Here is a 22,890-nt window from a genome sequence, read left to right as displayed (position 1 = left end):
CTCTCCTTTTACAAACTCTTGTAAATCATCTGTTAATTTTACATTTTCTGCTCACCTGACCCATCGTAGGACAACACAAGTCAGTAGCAATATGACCTTTGAAACCACACTTGTAAGAAATAGTGTTATTTCCATTCTCTTGGTGATCTGTTCTTGAATCAACTGTCTTGTTTTTTTCTCTCCTGGTGCTTTGCACGTGATTCCATAGACGTTATCTGCTTTGTTAGAGTCCCCTGCCTCCATCTCTTTGAGTCCTTTTTGCTATATCAGTGGCCTTGTGCAGCATTAACCCTTCTGTATTTAAACGCTTCTCCGAAAACCTCTTGTCTGATAGTTTTTGCACAAATCATCTCTTAACATGTCATCTAGAAAGCTCTTGTAATTACAAGAGGACGCTAATGATCATAGAGCAGCTATGCAATTGTCCACCGACACACCAGGTTATTGGCTTCTTTTCAAGAACTTAAATATCTCCACTACCCCGTTCCTTTTTTTTCCAAAATTGTAATCCTATTGCAACACAGCTGTCTCATATGCATCCTATTTGGAATCATCATACTCTTCCTCAGGCCACGGAGGTAGATATTTCAAAGTGAGTTGTCCTTTGGCTCCCAGACAGTGCTTGAGCATAGCTAATTTACACAAAGGCTTCTTCATTCACCGGTGCTCAGGGCCTATCAGTTACTGTACTACTATGCACCCACACATCAGCGGCTGTTCTGGTGATATTGAACCATTGTGAGGCAGTGCGTCTAGCTGCAACCTAGCCTCCACGTTGTGCACATGCACACAGCACTGCTCCACAGAGCTCTGCACTTCACAATATGGCCTTTAGCAGCGATATATGCCCTGCAATCCTGCACTCGACATTGGCTCAGCCACAACCGCTGAATACCGCTTCACCAAGCATCAACAGAAAATGCCCCACCATCACTACCGCTGAATTGGTTCAACACTTCTGGGTCGACCTGCTGCTGTGTCAGTTTCCTCATCGTCAGTGAAAAGTTGATGACCACAACATGGGTGAAAAAGGATTTTATTTATTTTTCAGCAACAGGGTAGAAAGCTGGGAGGGAGCTGCCGGCAAGCTCACCAGCAATGGTAAACTCCATCCTGCATTCCGACTTGAATCCTCATGGGATTCTACCTGCAACACCATTGCACATTAGGCGAGACGCATGCAGGGAGAAGGTGCGTACAACAATTTCCTAATCCAATGTGTTATGCATTCATTGAGTGAATTGCATACTTGCACATCAGGTTGCTTCTAACTGCAGAGACCATTTTGGAATACTACAACAATGGCAGACTACAGACAATACCATTCCAAAATGGCCACCTATGGCTATAAGCTTTGCTAATGCTTGCAAACTGCTTCAGCCATCATGGAAAGGCATCTTTATAGTGTATGGTTGTTGTATTTTCCAAGAGGGCCATCGCATTGGTTCTCAATTGTAGCCATCTTGCAACATTATAATAATAACATTCTTTACATGACTGTCCACTGCTACTGTTCTGGTTATGTCTTCCCAGCCTCCTCTGACATTCCTTTGAAGGAATACAGTTTTAACCTACATCTCACAAACATTAAAAGTGCATACTTTATCAGAACTATTCCAGATACCTTTATTCCAAGAAACTCCAGATGGCTTCACCATTTCTGCAGGTTAGACTATGTTCTCTTTTTTCACATTTTTGATTCAGTAGTTTAAAAAGTGAGACAACCTGGTTTTACCAATACTTGTTGTTAAGGCTATGACAGGAATGTTCTCATGTTTTTTTTATCTGGGTTAATCTATTTCATTAATCTGTTTGCTAGTGTTCCCAGGGATACTTTGTTTATGGAGAAATGTTTTACTACATGATGTATTTATGATATATTTACTAAATCCACAAGATTTGGGGAAATAGTGTAAGAAACATCCTTGTTTGGTGGATAAAACAATATTCTGAAGAAAACTGCTCTTTTCAATGACTACTTTGCATACTCTTATCAAATAAACCAAAGATTTGATTTTTGTCTAACATGAATCATCTTTTTTTATCAAAAAGAAATGCGCTTCAGGGCCAATTGCTCTGCTAAGCAACCGGAAGAAACAACATCAGTCATATTGGTATATCTGTGCAGTCATTTCTAAATGTATTTTTCTTGGAGAAAATTTATGCTAAAGGTATAAAACGCAATATGTAAGATAATGTTTACCTTGGCAGGTGCGTTCATCAGTGAGAAGTTTATATCCTTTCTGACAGCTGCACTCGAAGTTGCCCACAGTGTTTCTACAAAAATGGTCACAGCCTCCATTATTCGCTAAACACTCGTCAATGTCTGGGAGAAAAAAAGAAAGGTAGGTCATTTTCAAACAGTTTTATTGAGAAACAAAGGCCAATGTTAAAGCTGTTCAATGTATGGATACAATACCCCAAACAGGGGACTTATTCCAATAACATCATTTGAGCAGTGGGACATGCGTCGGTCCTGCACCAGCCACTCCAACAACACAAGAGTCATCGCTCCAACCAACATGCTGGCAGGAACGAGTTCAGTGAAAAGTGAGGAATATATCTGACAAGCAAAGAGATTATGAACGAGATGCCCCATTAGAGGGTCAACGTCGAATTCTGCAACACTGCGGCGGGGGTAAATTCAGGCAGATTGGTGGGGGTGATAGCGCGTCCAGTCCTTATAAATTACTTCTATTTGGACATGCCGGAGGTCGGTGAACCTTTTGACCAAGTTGGGTTCTCCACATCCAAAATAGTCAGATCCCTCAAATTAATAGCTAATAATCCTTTATAATCAACAACCCATACTCGATTAGTAATCAATCAACAATTTCAGAATCAATAGTAAACAGTAATTTGACACACCATGACCTTTCAGTCATAAATAACCACACATGTTTATTAAAAGTTAATGAGTTTATTTCCCTATATTAACAAAGCTAATACAAAATAAGTAGGTCTCAAAATCAAATGATATACGTATACAAACATTACTAGCTGTCCATAGCGACGGAAGAAACGCAATCTACGCAAAATTTGGATTATAATGCACTCGTTTATAGCAATGCAAATCACTAACAAGAGTAACTGAATTTGACTAATTTCATACATCGGTCAGCATAACAAGATTTTAATTCAGCACGGTGCATCAAATGAATACCTCAACTAACCTCTAATTAGCATTGGCATGTGGGGCTTCATGCAAAATGAATTTAGTCAACACAAATTTAGAAAACTTCTAGCTTGGGCTCTGTCAAAATAAGCAGTTGGTACCTAAGAAGGAAAATGCAATGCATAATACATTTATCCTTTCATAATTACCAATTACAATCAGCATTCAAGGTAAGTCTTCTTCCTTCAGGTACCGGTTCGATCAGCATGGGGCAGAATTCAAGGGGGCAAAGTTAAACACAAATTTTCCTTGCAGCAGCAAAAAAATGGGGCAAAAGTTATCGTATGGGCAAGACGGGGAAAACTAAACTTAAAGTCTCTAGGGTGAGAATTTGTAAGTCTCTCTCTCTCTAGGATAGAAAAAAGCATCAAAGTGTCATCAAAATGGCTTCTTCAATCTTGCTTCAAAATGGCATCAAAGAAAATGGCTGACTTCTCTTTGTCCGGTGGGTTTAAGTAAGAAACGTTCCAAATTCTTCAGGGTCTTCCATTGGAGGGTCCATAGGGTGGTTTCTCTTTGACCAATGAATAGTGTCTTTCTCTTAGCACTCATTTTTGCATAAGGTGTCCTTGGGGTTTTGAAACACAAGTAGCAACAAAGTTTGCCAATTATTTCTGTATCAGTGTCTTTATTGTCTGCACCTGCAGAAACTGACCTTGCTTCAAAAGGGGATGAAACTGGCCTAGCACAAAACCTTGAGATAAGTGTATTAGTCATTTCTACTGGAAAAACACAGCTTTTTAAAGTTAAAATGCGTCTTTGTTAATACAAGTGAAACCACGCAGTTAAATTTGAGACCAGGCAACTAGGCCAAAGCCTCTGCTAAATTTAAGCTAAGCATATAACAGTTTCAACAAGAAAATCATAAAATACATTTGTAATTATGACGGATTACTACATTGTCGATTCTTCATGATTAGTTAAGCCCGTTTATAATAATGGCAAACTACTCTGTGGGCACATTTTTCTACATACACTATTTTCCTTTGCTAAAATCACACTGCCTTATACGATTTTGTTACATGATATATAAGCGTTTGTTAGTCTTTCTTTTTCTGCTTCATCAATCCCTTCTCTGATGACTAATTATATAATCACATTAAATCTTCCGCCACAAATGTTATTTCATTAAAATTCTGTTTAGTAATCTCGCATTTCAGTCATCTCCCTCTTCCTTTTGATTTTTCCCTGTATATTTCTACTATTTGATTTTGTTCTTTCTTTTCTCTTCTCCTCTTGCTTCTTGATTTCAATATTTTAATAGCTTTCCATATTCCCCAAATACCTATTAAGCAAATTAGTATTATTAATATTCCTTTTACTATTTTCAGTAATATTCCATTCCAAATGTTGCTGAGCCAATTTCCCACGGAAGCAAATCCTTTTCCAACCTTTTCCCATACTCCTGGTTCTTTCAATTCCTTCAAATCTGTACTATCGTTAGTCAAATTTGCAAGCATATTTCTAATTTGTCCACTGTTGTCTAGTATATAAGAACAACAGTGACGTGCACTAAGTATTTTGCAAACGCCACCATTCTTTGCTAAAAGAATGTCTAAAGCAAGCCTATTTTGAAGAGTCATAGCTCTTTCTGCAGCAAGTTCAGCATCAATCAGGATCATGGCTCCTGAGAATTTTGTCAGCATGTTATCCACAATAGTAGACAACTTTCGTATTTTGAATGAATTCAATATAACTCCTACGGAAGGAATCATTGCTCCAAATATATCTCCTACCACACCAGAAGCTGTCTCCCTTTTCTGAATACGATGTAATTCAGACAGCTTTGGAAATTTCTTTAAGTCATCCAGTTGAAAAATCTTTGGAAATACTATTCCCAAATAACATCTCCCATACCATCCTTTTGCAAGACGATAATAGGCATTGAGTCCACAAATATAGTATACTCCTGGAGTAGCTGGATCTAGGCCATTTAACATGAACGTCCATTTACTCTGAAATAAAAACATGGGTTTACATTCACTCGTTCCTACAAAGATTGTGAGATATGATTTAGGTCTATATATACAAAGCTTCCATATATGTATTGCGTCTAAAGCCAGTTTCCCTTGTGTCTTTATTGCGGCAAAAGCATAGTTATCTACAGATGTCCTTTTGTGTAATTCTTTTTCTAATTTTTCTTTTACCATTTTCCTTCTATCTTCAGTGTGATCTAAAAAGCTTTTTTCTACGGGTGAAAGCAAGCATGTAAGATTTTCCTTATGAGCGTGAACTGTGGAAAAAGGTGATAATGGTTCAAAGAAACTCCTAACTAATTTTATATAATAATCTCTCGCCACTTTACTCAGGTACTAAATTATGGGGACATATGAAAATACATCATGATTAGAATAGAAGTATTGAATATATTCCTGGCCATAAAATCTGGTTAGTAACAAGCTGCATGTTATTCCATACGTAAGGGGCATGCTATGATATGTCACCCCTTCTATTACTGAGGTAGGTATTTGTGTGCATACATATCAATCTTTCGCATCCATTGTCTCAACATACTCATTCAGCAATCGATAAAAGACATTAGAGGAGAGTTCCTTCTTGTCATGCAAATATTTTTCGTCTTGTTTGAGTTTCTTCAAATTAGTTAATTCAGTAGTAGTTTTAAAAGTAGAAGCATCATTCGCGTCTCTTTCATTCCCTCCATTCATTCCAAGAATTATTGACATAATTATTAGTACACATGCAGTTATTAGACCTATACACATATATTTACAACATTTCATTTTATGTCCTTGTGTAGTATTGTCTGTCATGATCTATATAGAATCAGAAAGCTGAAGGCACTTTATCAAATCAGATTTGCAGATATATATAAAGGTTGAATGAGGTCAAAGTACACACGGTTTTCTTTAGCAGCTTAGTCTGTTATCGGTTTAGCAGCTTGTCTCAAAATCTGTTTCAAAGTCAATCAGGTTATCAATGTCTTATTCTGTAATGTTCATGAAATTTCACTTTTCAAGTACCAAAGTGTAGTTCTGCTTCTTCGTTTTTCAAGACTAAGAGATAGAAATTAGTCTGACCAATCATTAGTGGCTGTGTATGCCCATTCTGGATCAGAATATCTTCTGCTCGGTATTCTTTTCCTTTTCAATTTTGCATCTCCTTTCGATTCTCTTTCGCTTATTTCTTGTTCTTTGGCTGCGTCTTTTTCTTCATTCGATGTTGTTATTGCGATAGACACTTCTTTTCTTTTCTCCTTCAATTTTGGCCATTTCGCTTATTTCTTGTTCTTTGGCTGTGTCTTTTTCTTCATTCGATGTTGTTATTGCGATAGACACTTCTTTTCTTTTCTCCTTCAATTTTGGCCATTTGCTTTTGTTCAATGTCTCTTTAGTCTTTGATATGCTTTGTCTCCGTTTCGCGTTGTTTTCACCTGATGGACCTGCAACCGGCTCTGGAAGAATTTTACCAATTTCGTTCTGCTCTGTCTTGTCTCCTTCTCCTAGGAGGTCAATCAGGTTTTCTCCTTCTTTTCCTGTATCGTCTGCTTCTGGGAAAACCCTCCTCTTATTAGGCTCTCCTGCTTCTTCACCTAAGATAGGATCTTTGTCACCTCCAGGATCTTTGTCACTTCCTGAGGCTTCTTCTCTGTTGTCCTCAAAAGGATCGACTGCGTCTTCCTCAGAGTATATTTCTTCTGTCTCAATTTCTTCTCATTCGCTTTCAGGCTCTCTTTGTTCTGTCTCAGTGCCTGGTACTTCCCTACTGGCTGTTGGTAATTTCAGCGCTTCAATTTCCTCTTCTGTGGGACACGTCACCCTTTTCGTGTGACTGGCGTGAATCCAGTTGGGAACTCCCGCACACTTCACAGCGGTGGTAATTGTCAGAATCACTTGAAAAGGTCCTTTCCAACGGGGTTCCAGACACGACTTCCTCACTTGCTTCTTTATCACAACCCAGTCGCCTGCTTTCAGGGGGTGTCCTGGACCTTGGATCAGTGGCAAGGTGGTTGCCTCCACCTGGTGAGAAAAAGAGCGGACCACATCAGCCAGACCTTTGTAGTAGTCCAATACCATATCATCTGTAATATTTACAAGAGCATTTGCAGGAACTGCTGGAAGTCTCATGGCTCTGCCCATGAGAATTTTGTGCAGTGATAGTCCAGTTTTTCTATCAGGTGTGTTTCTCATTGACATTAACACCAAAGGCAACGCGTCAGGCCATTTCAAGTTTGTGGGCACGCATATTTTCGCCATTCTTGATTTCAGTGTGCCATTCATTTGCTCTACTAGTCCTGATGCTTCAGGGCGGTAGCTACAATGCAATTTTTTGTTCAATGTTCAGTGCTGCACACAATAATTTGATCACTTCGTTATTGAAGTGACTTCCCCTATCTGATTCTAAAGAGATCGGGAATCTGAAACGTGGTATTAGTTCTCTCAAGAGTAGCTTTGCAACTGTGAGACTGTCATTTCTGCATGTAGGGTATGCTTCAATCCAGTGACTAAAAATACACACAATCACCAACACATACTTCAAGCCTGCATGCATAGGCATCTCAATGAAATCCATTTGCATTCTGCTGAATGGCCCACTTGCTCTTCCAATGTGGCTCAAATTTACTACTGTTCCTTTCCCTGCGTTCATTTGTTGGCAAATGACGCAACAATGGCAAACTGCTTCAGCAACTTGGCGGAATTTGGGATTAAACAAATCAATTTTGAATAATCTAATCATGGCATCCCTTCCAAGGTGGGCTTGTCCATGATATAACCTGGCTAATTGCGTCAAAAGACTGTCTGGTAAAACCAATCTCCCTTCACTTGAAACCCACAAATCATCTGGTTTCTTTACGCATGGTAATTTACTCCATGAGAGTTTTTCATCCTTACTAACATTATTTTGTAAGAATTTTAATTCTTCTATTGTGTCTACGACTTTTAGAGCAAAGGCTTCACTTGGTTCAAGTTCTGGCTCATTTATCAAATTCCATTCGTCTTTGAGCAATATACAGTTCAATGCGCAAAACCTTGCGACTTGATCTGCATATCCATTTCCCAAGGAAACGAAGTCTTGTGATTTCGAGTGTGCACTGCATTTTACCACTGCTACTTCTCCTGGTAACTGATTGGCATGTAACAATTCTCTTATTCTTTCACCATTTTTCACTGGTGATCCTGAAGAGGTCATGAAGCCTCTTTGTGACCACAATTGTCCAAAATCATGCACTATTCCAAATCCGTACTGACTGTCAGTGTAAATGGTGACTTTCATTAATGCGGAGAGTTGGCAAGCTCTAGTAAGGGCTACTAGTTCCACTACCTGTACAGAGTAAACTCCCTGAAGCCAAGATGCTTCCAGAACACCAGTTATTGTACATACAGCATATCCTGCTTTCAATATTCCTAGTGCATCTCTTAAACATGAACCATCAACAAAAATAATTTGATCATTTTCTTCCAATCGGGTGTCTTTAATATCAGGTCTTGGTTTTGTACAAAATTCAGTCACTTGAAGATAGTCATGCTCAATATCATCCGCATGTTCAATCTCAACATTTTCACTGGGGAACAAAGTTGCTGGATTCAATGTGGTGCACCTTTTCAATTGCACATTTGGTGATCCCAAAATTATTGTCTTGTACCTTGTAAGCCTAGCGCCAGTCATGTGCTGTGTTCGGGAATGTGTGAAAAGTATTTCGACTGAGTGAGGGACCATTACTGTTAAAGGATGTCCCATCACTATTCCTTCACTCTGATTTAGGCTTATACCAACTGCTGCTATAGCACGCAAGCATCCTGGTAAGGCTGCTGCGACTGGATCCAAAGTAGCTGAAAAATATGCTACTGGTCTGTTTACGCCACCATGGGCTTGAGTCAAGACAGACAAGGAACATTCATCATGTTCATGACAAAACAATGTGAACGGCTTTGTGTAATCAGGCATACCGAAAGCTGGAGCCCTGCACATGCATTCCTTTAATTCAATAAAGGCATCCATTTAATCTCTTTTCAACACTATTTCATCATGCACATCTTTCTGGGTCAGTTTCAGTAAATGTTTGGCTAGAGTTGAGAAATTGGGAATCCATTAGCGACAGTAGCTCACCATTCCCAAAAACTTTCTCACCTCTTTTCTCGTTTTAGGAGGACTCATTTGAAGTACACTCGTTATTCTCTCTTTCATTATTCTCCTCAACCCTTTCTCTATTTGGTGACCCAAATATTTCACTTTCTTCTGGCAGAATTGCAATTTTGAAGGAGACACTTTGTGTCCATTCCTTCCCAAATGGTTCAGTAGGGCAATAGTGTCAGCTGTACAGTCATTTTCTGTTTTGGATGTGATCAGCAAATCGTCAATATACTGTACTAATGTTGATTCAAAAGGTAATTCCAATGATTCCAAATTTTTCTTTAGAATCTGATTGAAAATTGATGGTGAATCCGAAAACCCTTGAGGAATTCGAAACCGACTGTAGACTCTGTCCAGGAATTTGAAACAAAAGAGAAATTGGCTGTCCTCATGAAGAGGCACAGAAAAGAATGCTTGCGACAAGTCGATGACTGAGAACCACTCTGCATCACAGGGAATTTGAAACATTATTACAGCTGGATTTGGTACTAGGGGACAACATTTGACTATTATGTCATTTATTTTTCTCAAATCTTGAACAATTCGGACCTTTCCACTTGGTTTTATTAGTCCCATAATTGGTGAATTACATGGACTACTTAGTACTTCTTTCAGTACTCCCTGTTTCACAAATTCGTCAATGAGTTGGGCGACTTTCATGAGAGTGTCTTGTGACATATGGTATTGTGGAGTCTGGGGAAACTTTACATTGGGTTTTACAGTCACTTTCACTGGTTCTGCTCCTTTGACCAATCCTACTTCTTTCCCTTTCATATCCCACACTCCCTTTTCAACTGTGTCTTGTAACTCAGCTGGAATACCTGCTTCAGTGAGCATAGGATAAAGAGTAATCAGGGGATACTCTTCATCGACAGTTTCCACTTCGTCTTCTTCTAAACTGTCCTCTTCTTCCTCATCACTGTTTGTCTGAATTTTAATTCCATTATGTGAGCACATAATTGAGCATCCCAATTTGCACAATAAATCTCTCCCTAATAGGGATATCGGACTTGAGTCACACACCACAAATTTATGTAACCCTTGAAAGTTACCAATTTTGACTTGCACTGGATCTGTAATTGGGTTTGTCAGATACCTATTTGCTACTCCCACTACTTGAACTGTTCTCCCTGAAAGTGGCAAATTTGGTACTTCGATGCTTCTGACTGTAGAGCGTGTAGCTCCTGTGTCAACCAAGAATGAAACGCTGTGACCCATAACTCTTCCTTCCACATATGGTCCCTTTTGATCAACTTCCAAAGATGCTGCAAGCATACAATTTCCCTCCTCATCTGAACTTTCACTCACCCATTCATTGTTTATTCCATTCTCACTGTGTAACGGTAATTGGTGTACTGCGTTACTTTAATTCATTCCTTGACCTGTTACCTGTTGAGGAAGCATTACCTGTTGCTGATTCATTGGGGCTAAGGGTATTTGCATTTGCTGATTAGGTACCATAGGAAACTGCTGTTGCATTGGCTGTGCTTGTGTCATTTGTACACGGGGCATTTGTACCTGCTGTTGTTGTATGGGTTGTAGACCCTGCATCTGATTCACATTATTTTGGATATTTGGATTTGGACCTCTCAATTTCGGTCCTCTCATATTCTGCAATGTATTGGCATCATTGTTTTGCTGACCTACACCTTCCTGCAACATCATTGGGCACTCCCGTTTCCAATGTCCGACGATTCCGCACGTGTGACATGGCATCACTTTCTTCATTGCCTGTATGCCATTAGGGATCGCGACAGTATTTAAATCAGGACCATTATTCACAAGACCTCCTCGGCCTCTGCCTCTCATCTGTGGCTGAAACATCGCATTTCCCTGTTGTTGCTGCTGCGGCAACTGTTGTTGGAAACCTTGCAAACCTGTCTGGGCTGCTCTGATCTGCATCACCATCACTTTTTCTTTCAACCTTTTCTGCTTTGTCTCAATCTCATCACTGCAGTATTTTGCATAGTTCAACACTTCATCGATCGATTTTGACTGCCAACAAACCAAATGCATTTTAATCATCTTGCTGATTTCAGGTCTCAATCCTTCCACAAATCTGAACACAAAATGGAGCATGTCCTTTGCCTCAATCGTTTCCGTGCCACTGTAATTTTTAAATGTTTTCAACAATCTCTCATAGTACGCATGTATCGACTCCTTAACCTCCTGTGCTGTTCTGTCAATCTTCTGCCAATCTACATTTATTGACGCAACCTTTGTTTTCAGGTGTTCAATCACTTTATGGTACATGCTCATTACCCTAGGCGATGGTGCATTTGTGTCCCTATCTCTTTCTGGTTCACTTGTTGTCCAATCTACAGCCCTTTTACAATCTTCTCACAAATCTGGCGGAACTACAATTTCGAATAAAGTATTCAGGTCTTCCCAAAGACATTTTGCGAGTTTCACAAATCTATCTGTTGATACCATTCGATCTGTTTCTCTCTTAACTTAGGGTAATCATCCATAAAGGATTGAATATCACACCTGTGCCATGGTACATGGACAAGTTTTCCCCCTTCTGTTTCTCTCATTGGCAACATGGTTATAAGATCATCATTCTGTTGTGCTTTATCATTCCGATCTGGGGCACTTTCTTTCTTCTCATCTTTTTTCTTACCCACCTGCTCTCCCACTTGTCTAAACATCTCCAAACCTGTGCGCTTTGCAGTACCTCTTTAAGGTGTGTTTTCATTCTTGCAGTCCTCATGTGTTCAAAATCTTTTGTCTCAAAGTCTAACCTGTAACTTCTGCTCAAGTGTTTGGTTTTACTTATGTCTATTTTGTGTCTGTATGCAATTTCTTGTAACCTCCTATGTATGCTGCTTACTTCTCTTGTAATTCTAGGACAAATGTATCTGAGCTCTTATTCTGTGTATGATTCTAACCTGTTCAGACCCATCGTTCCCTCTACTAGTTCATCTGCTTCCATGCCCAATCTTATTTTGTTCAAATATTCTTCTCCTTTCCCGCTAGGTGTACTCTGTGGGGAGTTCAGGCTGTTCAACCATTGTGTTAACTGTTGTGCGTTTAGTCCCGTTAATGTAGCATTTACGTCTACTGCTACTGATGATTTCTGTAACATTTCTGTTTTTGAAGTTAGCGGGACTATTAGTGGTGGGCTTGACCTTACCACAGTTGACGGAGCACAAATTGGAATTGGACTAAATTCCAACAAAGACCCAGATCTATTTGACAATGTTCCTACCAAACTCGTTTCTTGAGTATTTTCTATGTATCTCCCCCCTGTCTCATTTGGTGTCATTACCCCTTGATCGCATACACTTGGATTTGCCTGTATATATATTGGTACTGGCGGGCCCACAGTGATAGGCAGGGATATTGCGTCCGGATTCTGTCTGTTCCCCAAATTCTGTGGCATGTTAATTCCCACATTATGGTTCATCATTGCTGGCATGTCTAACTGGTTTTCTGCTGTTTGAATATACTTCGGCACTTCTTGCATCTGCTTTTGAGGCATCAAAATTTGTGTTGATTCGGTTTGAGTCAATGTCGGCCTTTGGTAATTCTGTCCTCCCTGCACCATTAAATTAGAGGTCATTTCCAAATTATGCTCATCATAATAGCGCCTCTGAACCTGTGGCTGATAATCATTGACAGGTTTCAGTTTAGCCACGTCAGGATATATTCTCTGGACTTGTGGTATTTCTGGTGTAAAAGGCATATCGGGACTACTTTGCCTCTGCAATATTCTCAAATTCGGGGTTACAGTACCCTGTATTGATTCTGGAGGGGCAGTACTAGTACTTGGGCCATTTTCGTTTTCCACATATGGTGGTGGGCGGTCATTTAGCAATTGTAGAATTAACTCCTCATCGTCTGATTCGTCTGACCTTTTCGAGTTTCTATTGTTTTCTCTATCTCTGGACTGACTCCTGTTTGTTTTATGGGTAGCTTTCTTTCCTTCCATCTCTGCTTCGTCAGTAATTGCTGGAAACAATTTAATTCCCTGCAATACGTCTGATCTCCAAACCTTTTGAGTACTATCCCATCTAGAATCCGCTAGTGTCTTTTCTACTTTTCTCACTCTTGTCTCAAATTTCTTTTGTAGTTGCCTTCTAGCCACTTGTTCCCAAATTGCTAATGCTTCAAACTGTGCTGGTCTTGGAGGTATTTTTATGTCATATAACGCAAATCTTAGATTCTCCAAGATTCTTAGGTTAAACGTCCCATGGATGGGAAACGCTACACTTCCATGCTTTTCTGTTAATTTACACCATTGCTTTAACCAAAGACATGGTGCGACACCCTTTTCTTCAATCATAATGTAAGCTGGTGTGCCCTCAGGCGGTGTTTCTTCTCCTACATTTGCTTTAATATATACATCTCCCCTCAAGGCACTCTTAAGTGCTTTGAAAAATGTCATCTTTCCGTCTTTTATTTTCTCTAAATGTAAACAATAAGTGACTTTAATTCCCAGAATACTCTTCGCTTGCCTTTCCCACCGATTGCGGTTCACGGACTGCGTCCAATCCGTGCGCGACCCTTCCCACCAACCAACCTATCCCAGCGCGGCTCCTAGTGATGTCACACCCACACACTGCGGCTGACAAAGTCTTGCGGCTTGTCCTCCTTCATTCATCTTCACTCAAAACTAATTTTCTGCAATATATCGCGAGCACTAACCAAAAAAAAAAATCTGTCGGTTTACTACAGGAAAGGTAATACAATCGCTTCAGAAACCTTAGGGATTTTTCACTAGCCTCGGCAGTTATTCCATCTTTCTCGGTTTCCCACTTACGTAAGCAAAATTTGACCTGCAAATTTTACTCTCAACTGATCAATGAACTATTCTAGTGCACTTTAGAATTCGTCAAATCTCAAAGTCGAAAATTTTCTTTTATTCCTCAACATTTGTACTGACTTGTTGACCACGCCCGATCAACCTATTAAACGGAACAAATTACAACATCAATCAAGTGTCTCATACACTTTTCAACATATTCCGGAGTCTCTTGACCTCGCAGTGCCCGTCTCAACATCAACAACCAAGTGGACAATTTTTCCTGCACAAAGCGCTACACTCATATGAAGTTCGACGACTTCCCTACTCTCACACTTTGGAGTATCACTCCTCTAAAATTTCGATTGGAGTTCGTAACCCCCTAAAAATCCTCACAAACTTCACAATTTATCTGCGGCATAAGCTATGCAAGCGCAAAACCCTAACTTCACTCACACCGTCACTAGAAACGCCGAAAACATCCTCACACCTCCATTTCCTCCATTCGCAAGCTCAGAGATTCCGGGAAAGTAATTGGGGATTTAGGGAATCATCATCTCTCCAACTTGTTCTATCAAAGAAAATTCTAACTTGAATCTGTCTATTGTTCGGATGGGGTCCCTAAGGGCGAAACCATCAATCTCTGATACCATCTACTGATAGCGCGTCCAGTCCTTATAAATTACTTATATTTGGACACGCCGGAGGTCAGTGAACCTTTTGACCGAGTTGGGTTCTCCACATCCAAAATAGTCGGATCCCTCAAATTAATAGCTAATAATCCTTTATAATCAACAACCCATACTCGATTAGTAATCAATCAACAATTTCAGAATCAATAGTAATCAGTAATTTGACACACCATGACCTTTCAGTCATGAATAACCACACCTGTTTATTAAAAGTTAATGAGTTTATTTCCCTATATTAACAAAGCTAATACAATATAAGTAAGTCTCAAAATCAAATGATATACGTATACAAACATTACTAGCTGTCCATAGCGACGGAAGAAACGCAATCTACGCACAATTTGGATTATAATGCACTCGGTTATAGCAATGCAAATCACTAACAAGAGTAACTGAATTTGACTAATTTCATACATCGGTCAGCATAACAAGATTTTAATTCAGCACGGTGCATCAAATAAATACCTCAACTAACCTCTAATTAGCATTGGCATGTGGGGCTTCATGCAAAACGAATTTAGTCAACACAAATTTAGAAAACTTCTAGCTTGGGCTCTGTCAAAATAAGCAGTTGGTACTTAAGAAGGAAAATACAATGCATAATACATTTATCCTTTCATAATTACCAATTACAATCAGCATTCAAGGTAAGTCTTCGTCCTTCAGGTATCGGTTCGATCAGCATGGGGCAGAATTCAAGGGGGCAAAGTTAAAGGCAAATTTTCCTTGCAGCAGCAAGGAAAATGGGACAAAAGTTATCGTATGGGCAAGATGGGAAAACTAAAGTTAAAGTCTCTAGGGTGAGAATTCTTAAGTCTCTCTCTCTCTCTAGGATAGAGAAAAGCATCAAAGTGTCAACAAAATGGCTTCTTCAATCTTGCTTCAAAATGGCATCAAATAAAATGGCTGACTTCTCTTTGTCCGGTGGGTTTAAGTAAGAAACGTTCCAAATTCTTCAGGGTCTTCCATTGGAGGGTCCATAGGGTGGTTTCTCTTTGACCAATGAATAGTGTCTTTCTCTTAGTACTCATTTATGCATAAGGTGTCCTTGGGGTTTTGAAAAACAAGTAGCAACAAAGTTTGCCAATTATTTCTGTATCAGTGTCTTTATTGTCTGCACTTGCAGAAACTGACCTTGCTTCAAAAGGGGATGAAACTGGCCTAGCACGAAACCTTGAGATAAGTGTATTAGTCATTTCTACTGGAAAAACACAGCTTTTTAAAGTTAAAATGCGTCTTTGTTAATACAAGTGAAACCACACAGTTAAATTTGAGACCAGGCAACTAGGCCAAAGCCTCTGCTAAGTTTAAGCTAAGCAAATAACAGTTTCAACAAGAAAATCATCAAATACATTTGTAATTATGACGGATTACTACATTGTCGATTCTTCATGATTAGTTAAGCCCGTTCATAATAATGGCAAACTACTCCGTGGGCACATTTTTCTACATACATTATTTTTCTTTGCTAAAATCACACTGCCTTATACGATTTTGTTACATGATATATAAGCGTTTGTTAGTCTTTCTTTTTCTGCTTCCTCAGGGGTGTAGACGGGGAGTGGAGAGTATGGGAGTTCAGGAAGGTGGGTCGGGCGTTGAGGGACAGGTATTAGTGGGGGAAAGAGACCCAAAGGTGGGGGTAGGGTGGGAAGGTTCATTTGGCGCCTTATTGTACTCTGTAGAGAGAAGCAAGAGGGACGGGGCGAGGTCAGTTGTTACAGCTGAATCTGGAGGAGGAGGGACGCAATTGTTTTACCCATCACCAAATTTAAATTTTGTTTTCAAGTTAATAGGTATGATTTTTCATCCAAATGAAGGATATAATAGGGCCATTGAGATGTACAATTAAATACTCAATTAAAAAAAAAAATGATTCTTAAATGTATATGTTAAAAGTTACTCACCTACCAGTACTCTTTCTGGTAAATAACCTAGCAGCAGATTCCTCATCTTAGAACTGTGATTCCCAGCCTGTGTCCCAGGGTCTCTTGGGGGTCCGCAAAGCCTACTAAGGCGGTCTGTGATTACTTAGAAAATTAAGGGCCTGATTACGATCTTGGCAGATGGGGTTACCCCATTCCAAATGTGATGGATATCCTGTCTGTTGTATTATGATTTCATCTTATCCTATGGAAATCATAATACAATGGACGGAATATCCGTCACATTTGTGGGCGGAATATCCGTCACATTTGTGACAGAGTATTCCGTCCGCAAGACCCTTATCAGGCTCTATATATTATTAATTGATTAATAAAGAGAATATAAAGAGGCTAATTATAAAATTTCAACATTTAAAATGTTCTGTAAATGTGAAGATATTTGAAATTGGACACTAAATATTAAGTTAGCATTCATTGTGAGGGCAGTGCAAGTGCATCATACAGAATAGAGTATGCACAATGAATGGCCTCAAATAACTTTAAAAATGCTCCAACCTTACTATTAAAATTACAATTTTGATTTTTGCTATATTGGATTGTGAATTAAATAAATTATTTCATTTTGTGTATTTATTTGTTTGATGAATGCTTGTTTCTGTATTGTTTGTGTATCGTTCAGTGTTTCAACCCATCAACAATGCTTATAGCCAGGTTCCCCGGCTTCCAATAATAACTCAGTGGGGGATCCCAAATTCCATTAATGATAAAGTGGGGGTCCTCAGAAGTCAAAAGGTTAAGCACCACTGCCTTAGACTACTACATTTCTTCAGTAGTGTAGCCATGTGCTGCTAGGTGGCTCTACATGACTTCACATCGGCTCTGTATTGCCCCAAAAGTGACTCAGCGGAGTCACATATAAATGCCACCGCAGTGCACTAACACCAGTGTGTTGTATTTCCCCTTTCTGCACCCTCAGACACAGCGCATGAACAAATATTGGTATCAGTGTGCTGAATACTAACTTGAGACTTTTTTAAACATTAATAGGAGGCCACTGCACAGGACAAGGAGGTGGGATTGCCCACATGGTGTTTGCTGTTGTGATCAATGTGGGGTCCAACCAGTGGAGCATCTCCTCCTATTTTGAGGGATATGTGGGCGGGGGAGGGGCAAAGAAAGCTACTAGAGCCAGTATTACTAGACATGAAAGGGAGTCATTACTTTTGGCAAGAATGCCGTCCAGGTACTCAGCACTTATTTGCCTAGGAAAAATGTGGAGTGTGGCAGTTGCACTGAAAGTACCTGCAGTTCACTCAAGTGACGAGCTGACACCTTCAAAGTTAGGAGAAGAAGTGAGAAACTGTGCATCAGCTTGAAGGGCTCAAACATAAGAAATCTTAAGGCCCAGTTAAGGTCCCACTGTGGCATCACAAACGGCTTGGGAGGGAACATGTGTGTAAATCCTTTAATAAATCTCATCACAACAAGTGACTTAAACAAGGTTGGTTGGCCTGGTAACAGTGCTTAATTTGTGCTTATTGTTTCCGGTGCTAAGCACCGCCACTTATTTTTGAGGGCCGGCGCTTATACTTCTGGTTCAAGCATTTACTGAAAGCAGAAGACACAGATGGGAAAGACGGAGGAAAAGAGAAACGAAAAAGGGTCACAATGAGAGAAAGCAGAAAGATGCAAGAGTGAGCTGACGGGGCAGGGAGTGGATGTAAATGGATTAAAGAGGCCAGAGATGGCTTCAGGATTACGCTGCCTCAGTATTCTGTGCTCGCACTTTTAAATGCAGCAGCCACGTGTTTAAGAGGACGGCTTTGGGCACCGGCACGCTTTTATTTACAAATTAAGCACTGCCTGGTAAACATAGAAAGGCCAAAATGGCCGACACATATCGTTTAATTGTGTCCACTGCAAGGCCTTGCTTGGCCAAAGACGAAACAAACAAAAGGACATCCGACAGCTATACTTGTAAGAGATCAGTCTTACGAGTGCCACAACAGGCCACAAATTTGTGCCAGCTCCTGCATAAACGACTTTCAAGGAAGAGCGTCTGGCAGCAAGGAAAGGGTAACATCCAGCACCTCAGACAGTAGACCAAACAGTCAATTGCAACTGATCAATTGCCATGCATGTAGGTATAGATTGTACATATTTGAGTGGAGAAACCTGCCCAGTTGCTGCAGCAAAAGATCCTCGTGAAGCGATAGCCTGATCGGAGGACAGATGGTTAATTAAGTTCTGGGTAGCACCCTCTTCTGGCCCAATCAGGAGCCACTATGATGACTTGGTCCTAGTCATTCTTGATCTTTTTCAGAACTCAAGGCAGGAAGGCATACAGAAATCTCATATTCCTTTCCACCCAGAATGCATCGCCTAATGGGTGTTCTTGTGAAAAGTCTAACGTACAAAACATTACACATTTTGGTTTAGACGGTGGCAATGAGGCCTAGCCAGGGTGATCCCTACTCTTGGAAGATGCCATGCACCACCTCAGGATGTTGACGCAACTCCTGATCTGTCAGATGCCACCAGTGTAACTCATTGACTCTGGCATTCAGGGCCCTGCCAGGTTGTACGGGATCAGGGAACCGCCCTGGCATGCCAATTAACCTCAGAGATCCAAAGCCTCTTTGGACAGGGCCCAGACCACCAATCTACCCTGCTTGTTGCAATAGCCCATGGTTGTGGTGACTATAAGAACCAGCACAGGCCTCCCCTTGATGATGGGCGCATACCAATGACCCACAACTCCAACAGATTGTCCTGATTGTCCTGGACTTGTTGCTGTGGAAAGAAGGCCCCTCAACTGTTCCAGAACAGCTCCATGGAAACGTCTGCTAAGGGGTTTGGCATGACTTTGACCCGTTGATAGTGTAGCCCAACAATGTCAAAAGGTTTGCCATTGTCTTGAGGTGGTTTACAACTGACAATGCTGAGCTCTCAACAGCCAGTCATCATGGTAGGGGAAGACAGGTTCCTCTGACCTCCAAATGTGGATAGCAATCATAGCCGTCTCCTGAGGGGCACAGGGGAGGCCAGTGGGGAGCTCAGAAAACTGAAAATGCTCCTGTCCTATGGTGAACCACAGATAATGTTTGTACTACAGTAAGCATATAAGAAAATATGCCTCCTACTGGTCCACAGACACCATCCAGTCATTTGAGTTGTGGGCAGACAGTATCTGGGCCAAAGTGAGCATTTTCAATCTGTCCTTATGCAGAAAGGTATTCTGAGGTAAAATGTTCAACATAGGTCAGAAAAACCATGTCCGTCTTCAAGAAAAAGAAATAGCAAGAGTAACAACACTCTCCTCAGATTCCAGTACTCTTTCGATGGCACACTCTAACAGCAATACTCCAACCTCTTAAAACAGAATGTATAGGAGTTTACCTAAAATTCGCTCTGATGTGGGGAGAATATTTCACGAGCACAAAAGAAAAGGAAGACCATAGCAATGTTGAGCTATTTGTAAGGCTCATCTGTTGATCCTGCCCCTCAGTGGATGGACATGTTTTTTTTTTTTATAAACAATTTTTAATTATTTTTAAGGGGAAGGGGGAGAAATTTAAAAGGAAACAAAGATAACTGAGGGTAGAGCAAAAAAAACAGAACAGCGGACATTTACAGTGCAATAGTAGGGACCAAAAGGTGACATTCAGTGTAAGTTCTGTTACAACAGCCGTGACCGTGTTACCTTCCCATTCTATGGTCACATGTCCATTCCATCTTCCCCAGATTTCCTCAAATTTCTGCGGGCAACCTCTGGATTCATATACCACTTTCTCTTGGCTTGCGCACCAATCAACACCTTTTCTCCACTTTCGGAATGACGGGCCCTCAGGGGAGTTCCAGGCAGCGGCAATGTCTCTTTTGGCGACCAGCATGGCTGTGGCTGCCAGGACTCATTTCGCCCGTGATCCTCTCATCTCTTTCATCACCCCTAGCAGGGCCAACTTCGCGGACCCCTGTACCTCCTGTCCCAGGGAATTCCCAACCTCCCGGATCACCCTGCCCCAGAATGTTTGTATCACATGACAGGTCCAGACCATATGGAAGAAATCGGCAGGCCTGTTCGCGCACCGTGGGCGAATGGACATGTTATACTACATGTAAACAGTAGTGGTTTGGTGTCTGTAGCAGCAGGGGAAGAGGAATGGAAGAACTGATGCCCCGGCTGGACTGCACCCTGCTTGCCAGACCCCCTTCAGCGGCCTCCAAAGGACTAGGTGACGACTACTATGCTGGTTGGGGACTCTACCTCTACCTATACCGCAGCCCTCTGAACTTTTTTAATTGGAAACTGTTGGCAGGGGTCACCTGACCCAAGGATGGCACTGTAGCTCTACTTTCTTTAAGGCGCTTCAATGCTATGTGCCTTCTCGCAAAGATGTGACCCTTCAAAGGGCATAGCCATGAAAGAGGCTTGTACATCACCAGAAAATCCTGTGAAATACATCATCGCTTGTTGACGAAGTACAACACTAGTATCGACTGCCCTCCAATGCAATCTGTAGTATTCAGACCTGTGCGGCTAGCATATTTGTCTGCATATTGTCCATCATAAATTTTGTGGGCCAAAGAGGCCTTAAGAGTTTCTTGAACTCGCTGGCCTTATTCCATAGTATACAGTGTCCTAGTAAACAAGCAGCATTTACCAACTGCAGTACTAGACTGGCAGAAGAAAACATAAGCTTGCCAAAAGCCTCAATCATCTTGGATTCCAATTCAGAGAAGAAGTTGGGAATCAGCTGTGACTCACTTTACTCATTGAGGTCTGTACACAGTACAACTAAGCTCCCAGTAGAGGATGTCTGGTTAGTAAATGAGGGTACCCAGGAGCCGGTCTGTGACTATTCAAGGGTGACCAGGAATAGGGCTTGGACAAGGGTAAAGCAAGGTCTCTGTGAGGGCCTCGTTAAACAAAAAAAAGCACTCAGAAGTAGTTGGCCCACAGGGTAAGTTCTCTGAAAATCACTGCAAATGTGGCACTTTTTCAGTTTGTGTCCCAAGTGCCAAGGTAAGCTCTAGCTCAGGAGAGGAGACCACTGACAACCTGCAAATCCACGTATAAGGCATTATCTGTGGTGTGAGGGGGAGGAAAGCCATCCTCATCACTACCATCTTTATCCACATCTATGTTCTGACCTACAGTCAGAGTGAGAGAGAACAAGGAAATGGATTCTCTGATGGTGTGTGTGATGCGGCTGAGGCACCCGATCAGAATCCGTGCATTAAAAGCAACTGCACATTTGTGATTTCATAGCACGATACCAGTCAAGATCAAGCTAAAGTTGACGGATGTCCATCATCGGTATCAATACCAGATACTTTGCTGGCACTAGTGGTATCTTTACCAGCATCAGTTTGCAAGGGACTGAAATGGGTTGTGGAGCTGGGTCACAGAGCCAGAGTGGAAATCTGTACCAGTGCTGGTACAGGGCCTGTAATGGGGGACAAGGGGTCCGGTGGTGTGGAGTATTGATCTGCCAGCTGCAAACTGACAGGGGTCCCCTGCCGCTCCATGAGGCACAAAGGTACACCAGTGGGAGCTTGATGCACACCAAAAATTTGCAGCATCACTTCCTTGTAGGCTTCAATCGGCTGCAGCATTGCTGATGACCCAGAAAACTCAGAGCTCACAAGGATGAGCTGAGAATTCAGCTTTGCAATTAGAGACCGGAGAACTCCCTTTAGATACAGGGTGGCGAGATTCGATCGGGTATTGCTTTCCTTTTTCATGTTTGTGCTGGGACTTTGATTTTGACTTACCAGAGGACTTCAAGAGCAAAGCTGACTACTTGCGGGAGTAGCCCCTGAAACGAGACCAAGTCCACACATGTAACTTGAAGCTGGAATGTGACTTAGCAGATGATGCAACTTCTTCACAACATACAGATTTGCCTGTCAGTCCCAGATAGGCACCAGGTGCATCAGGGTACAATTATCACATGACTGAGTCGTGGCCTGAGCTAGACACCAGAGATACAACTCATGCAGTTCTGTGACAGATAGCTGTTTTCTGCAGTCTCATGCAGCTCTGTGACAGATATCTGTTTTCTGCAGTCATGCCATATTTTGAAACCTGTCATTTTGGGTAGTGGTATTGTTCCATAGTATACTAGAATTTGCTTTAGGAGTCATCAGAAAACCAATAAGATTGGGAGTAGAGCAGCGGACCCGTGTCGAAAAGTAGGCAGACTTAGAGCTTGTATGCACTTCCGGGAGGGCATGGAGCCAATGCAGAGCTGCACTGTAGCATTTAGCAGCTCACAGGAGCACTGCTGAAGACAA

The 22,890-nt window shown here is 41.2% G+C and overlaps 1 protein-coding gene across 2 annotated transcripts in view; it reads right to left on the bottom strand.

Moving 5' to 3' along the window:
* Nucleotides 1-22,890, bottom strand: part of SCUBE1 (signal peptide, CUB domain and EGF like domain containing 1) — a 2,009,692-nt gene that overhangs the window by 1,220,526 nt on the left and 766,276 nt on the right. For both annotated transcript variants that reach the window (XM_069228295.1, XM_069228296.1), the window contains exon 8: nucleotides 2,204-2,326. In XM_069228295.1, coding sequence (XP_069084396.1) covers nucleotides 2,204-2,326 — 123 coding nt within the window. The remainder of the gene's footprint in view (nucleotides 1-2,203; nucleotides 2,327-22,890) is intronic.

The sequence above is a fragment of the Pleurodeles waltl genome, chromosome 4_1, assembly GCF_031143425.1.
Source record: "Pleurodeles waltl isolate 20211129_DDA chromosome 4_1, aPleWal1.hap1.20221129, whole genome shotgun sequence".
NCBI lineage: Eukaryota > Metazoa > Chordata > Amphibia > Caudata > Salamandridae > Pleurodeles > Pleurodeles waltl.
This window is presented reverse-complemented; position numbering and strand designations above follow the sequence as displayed.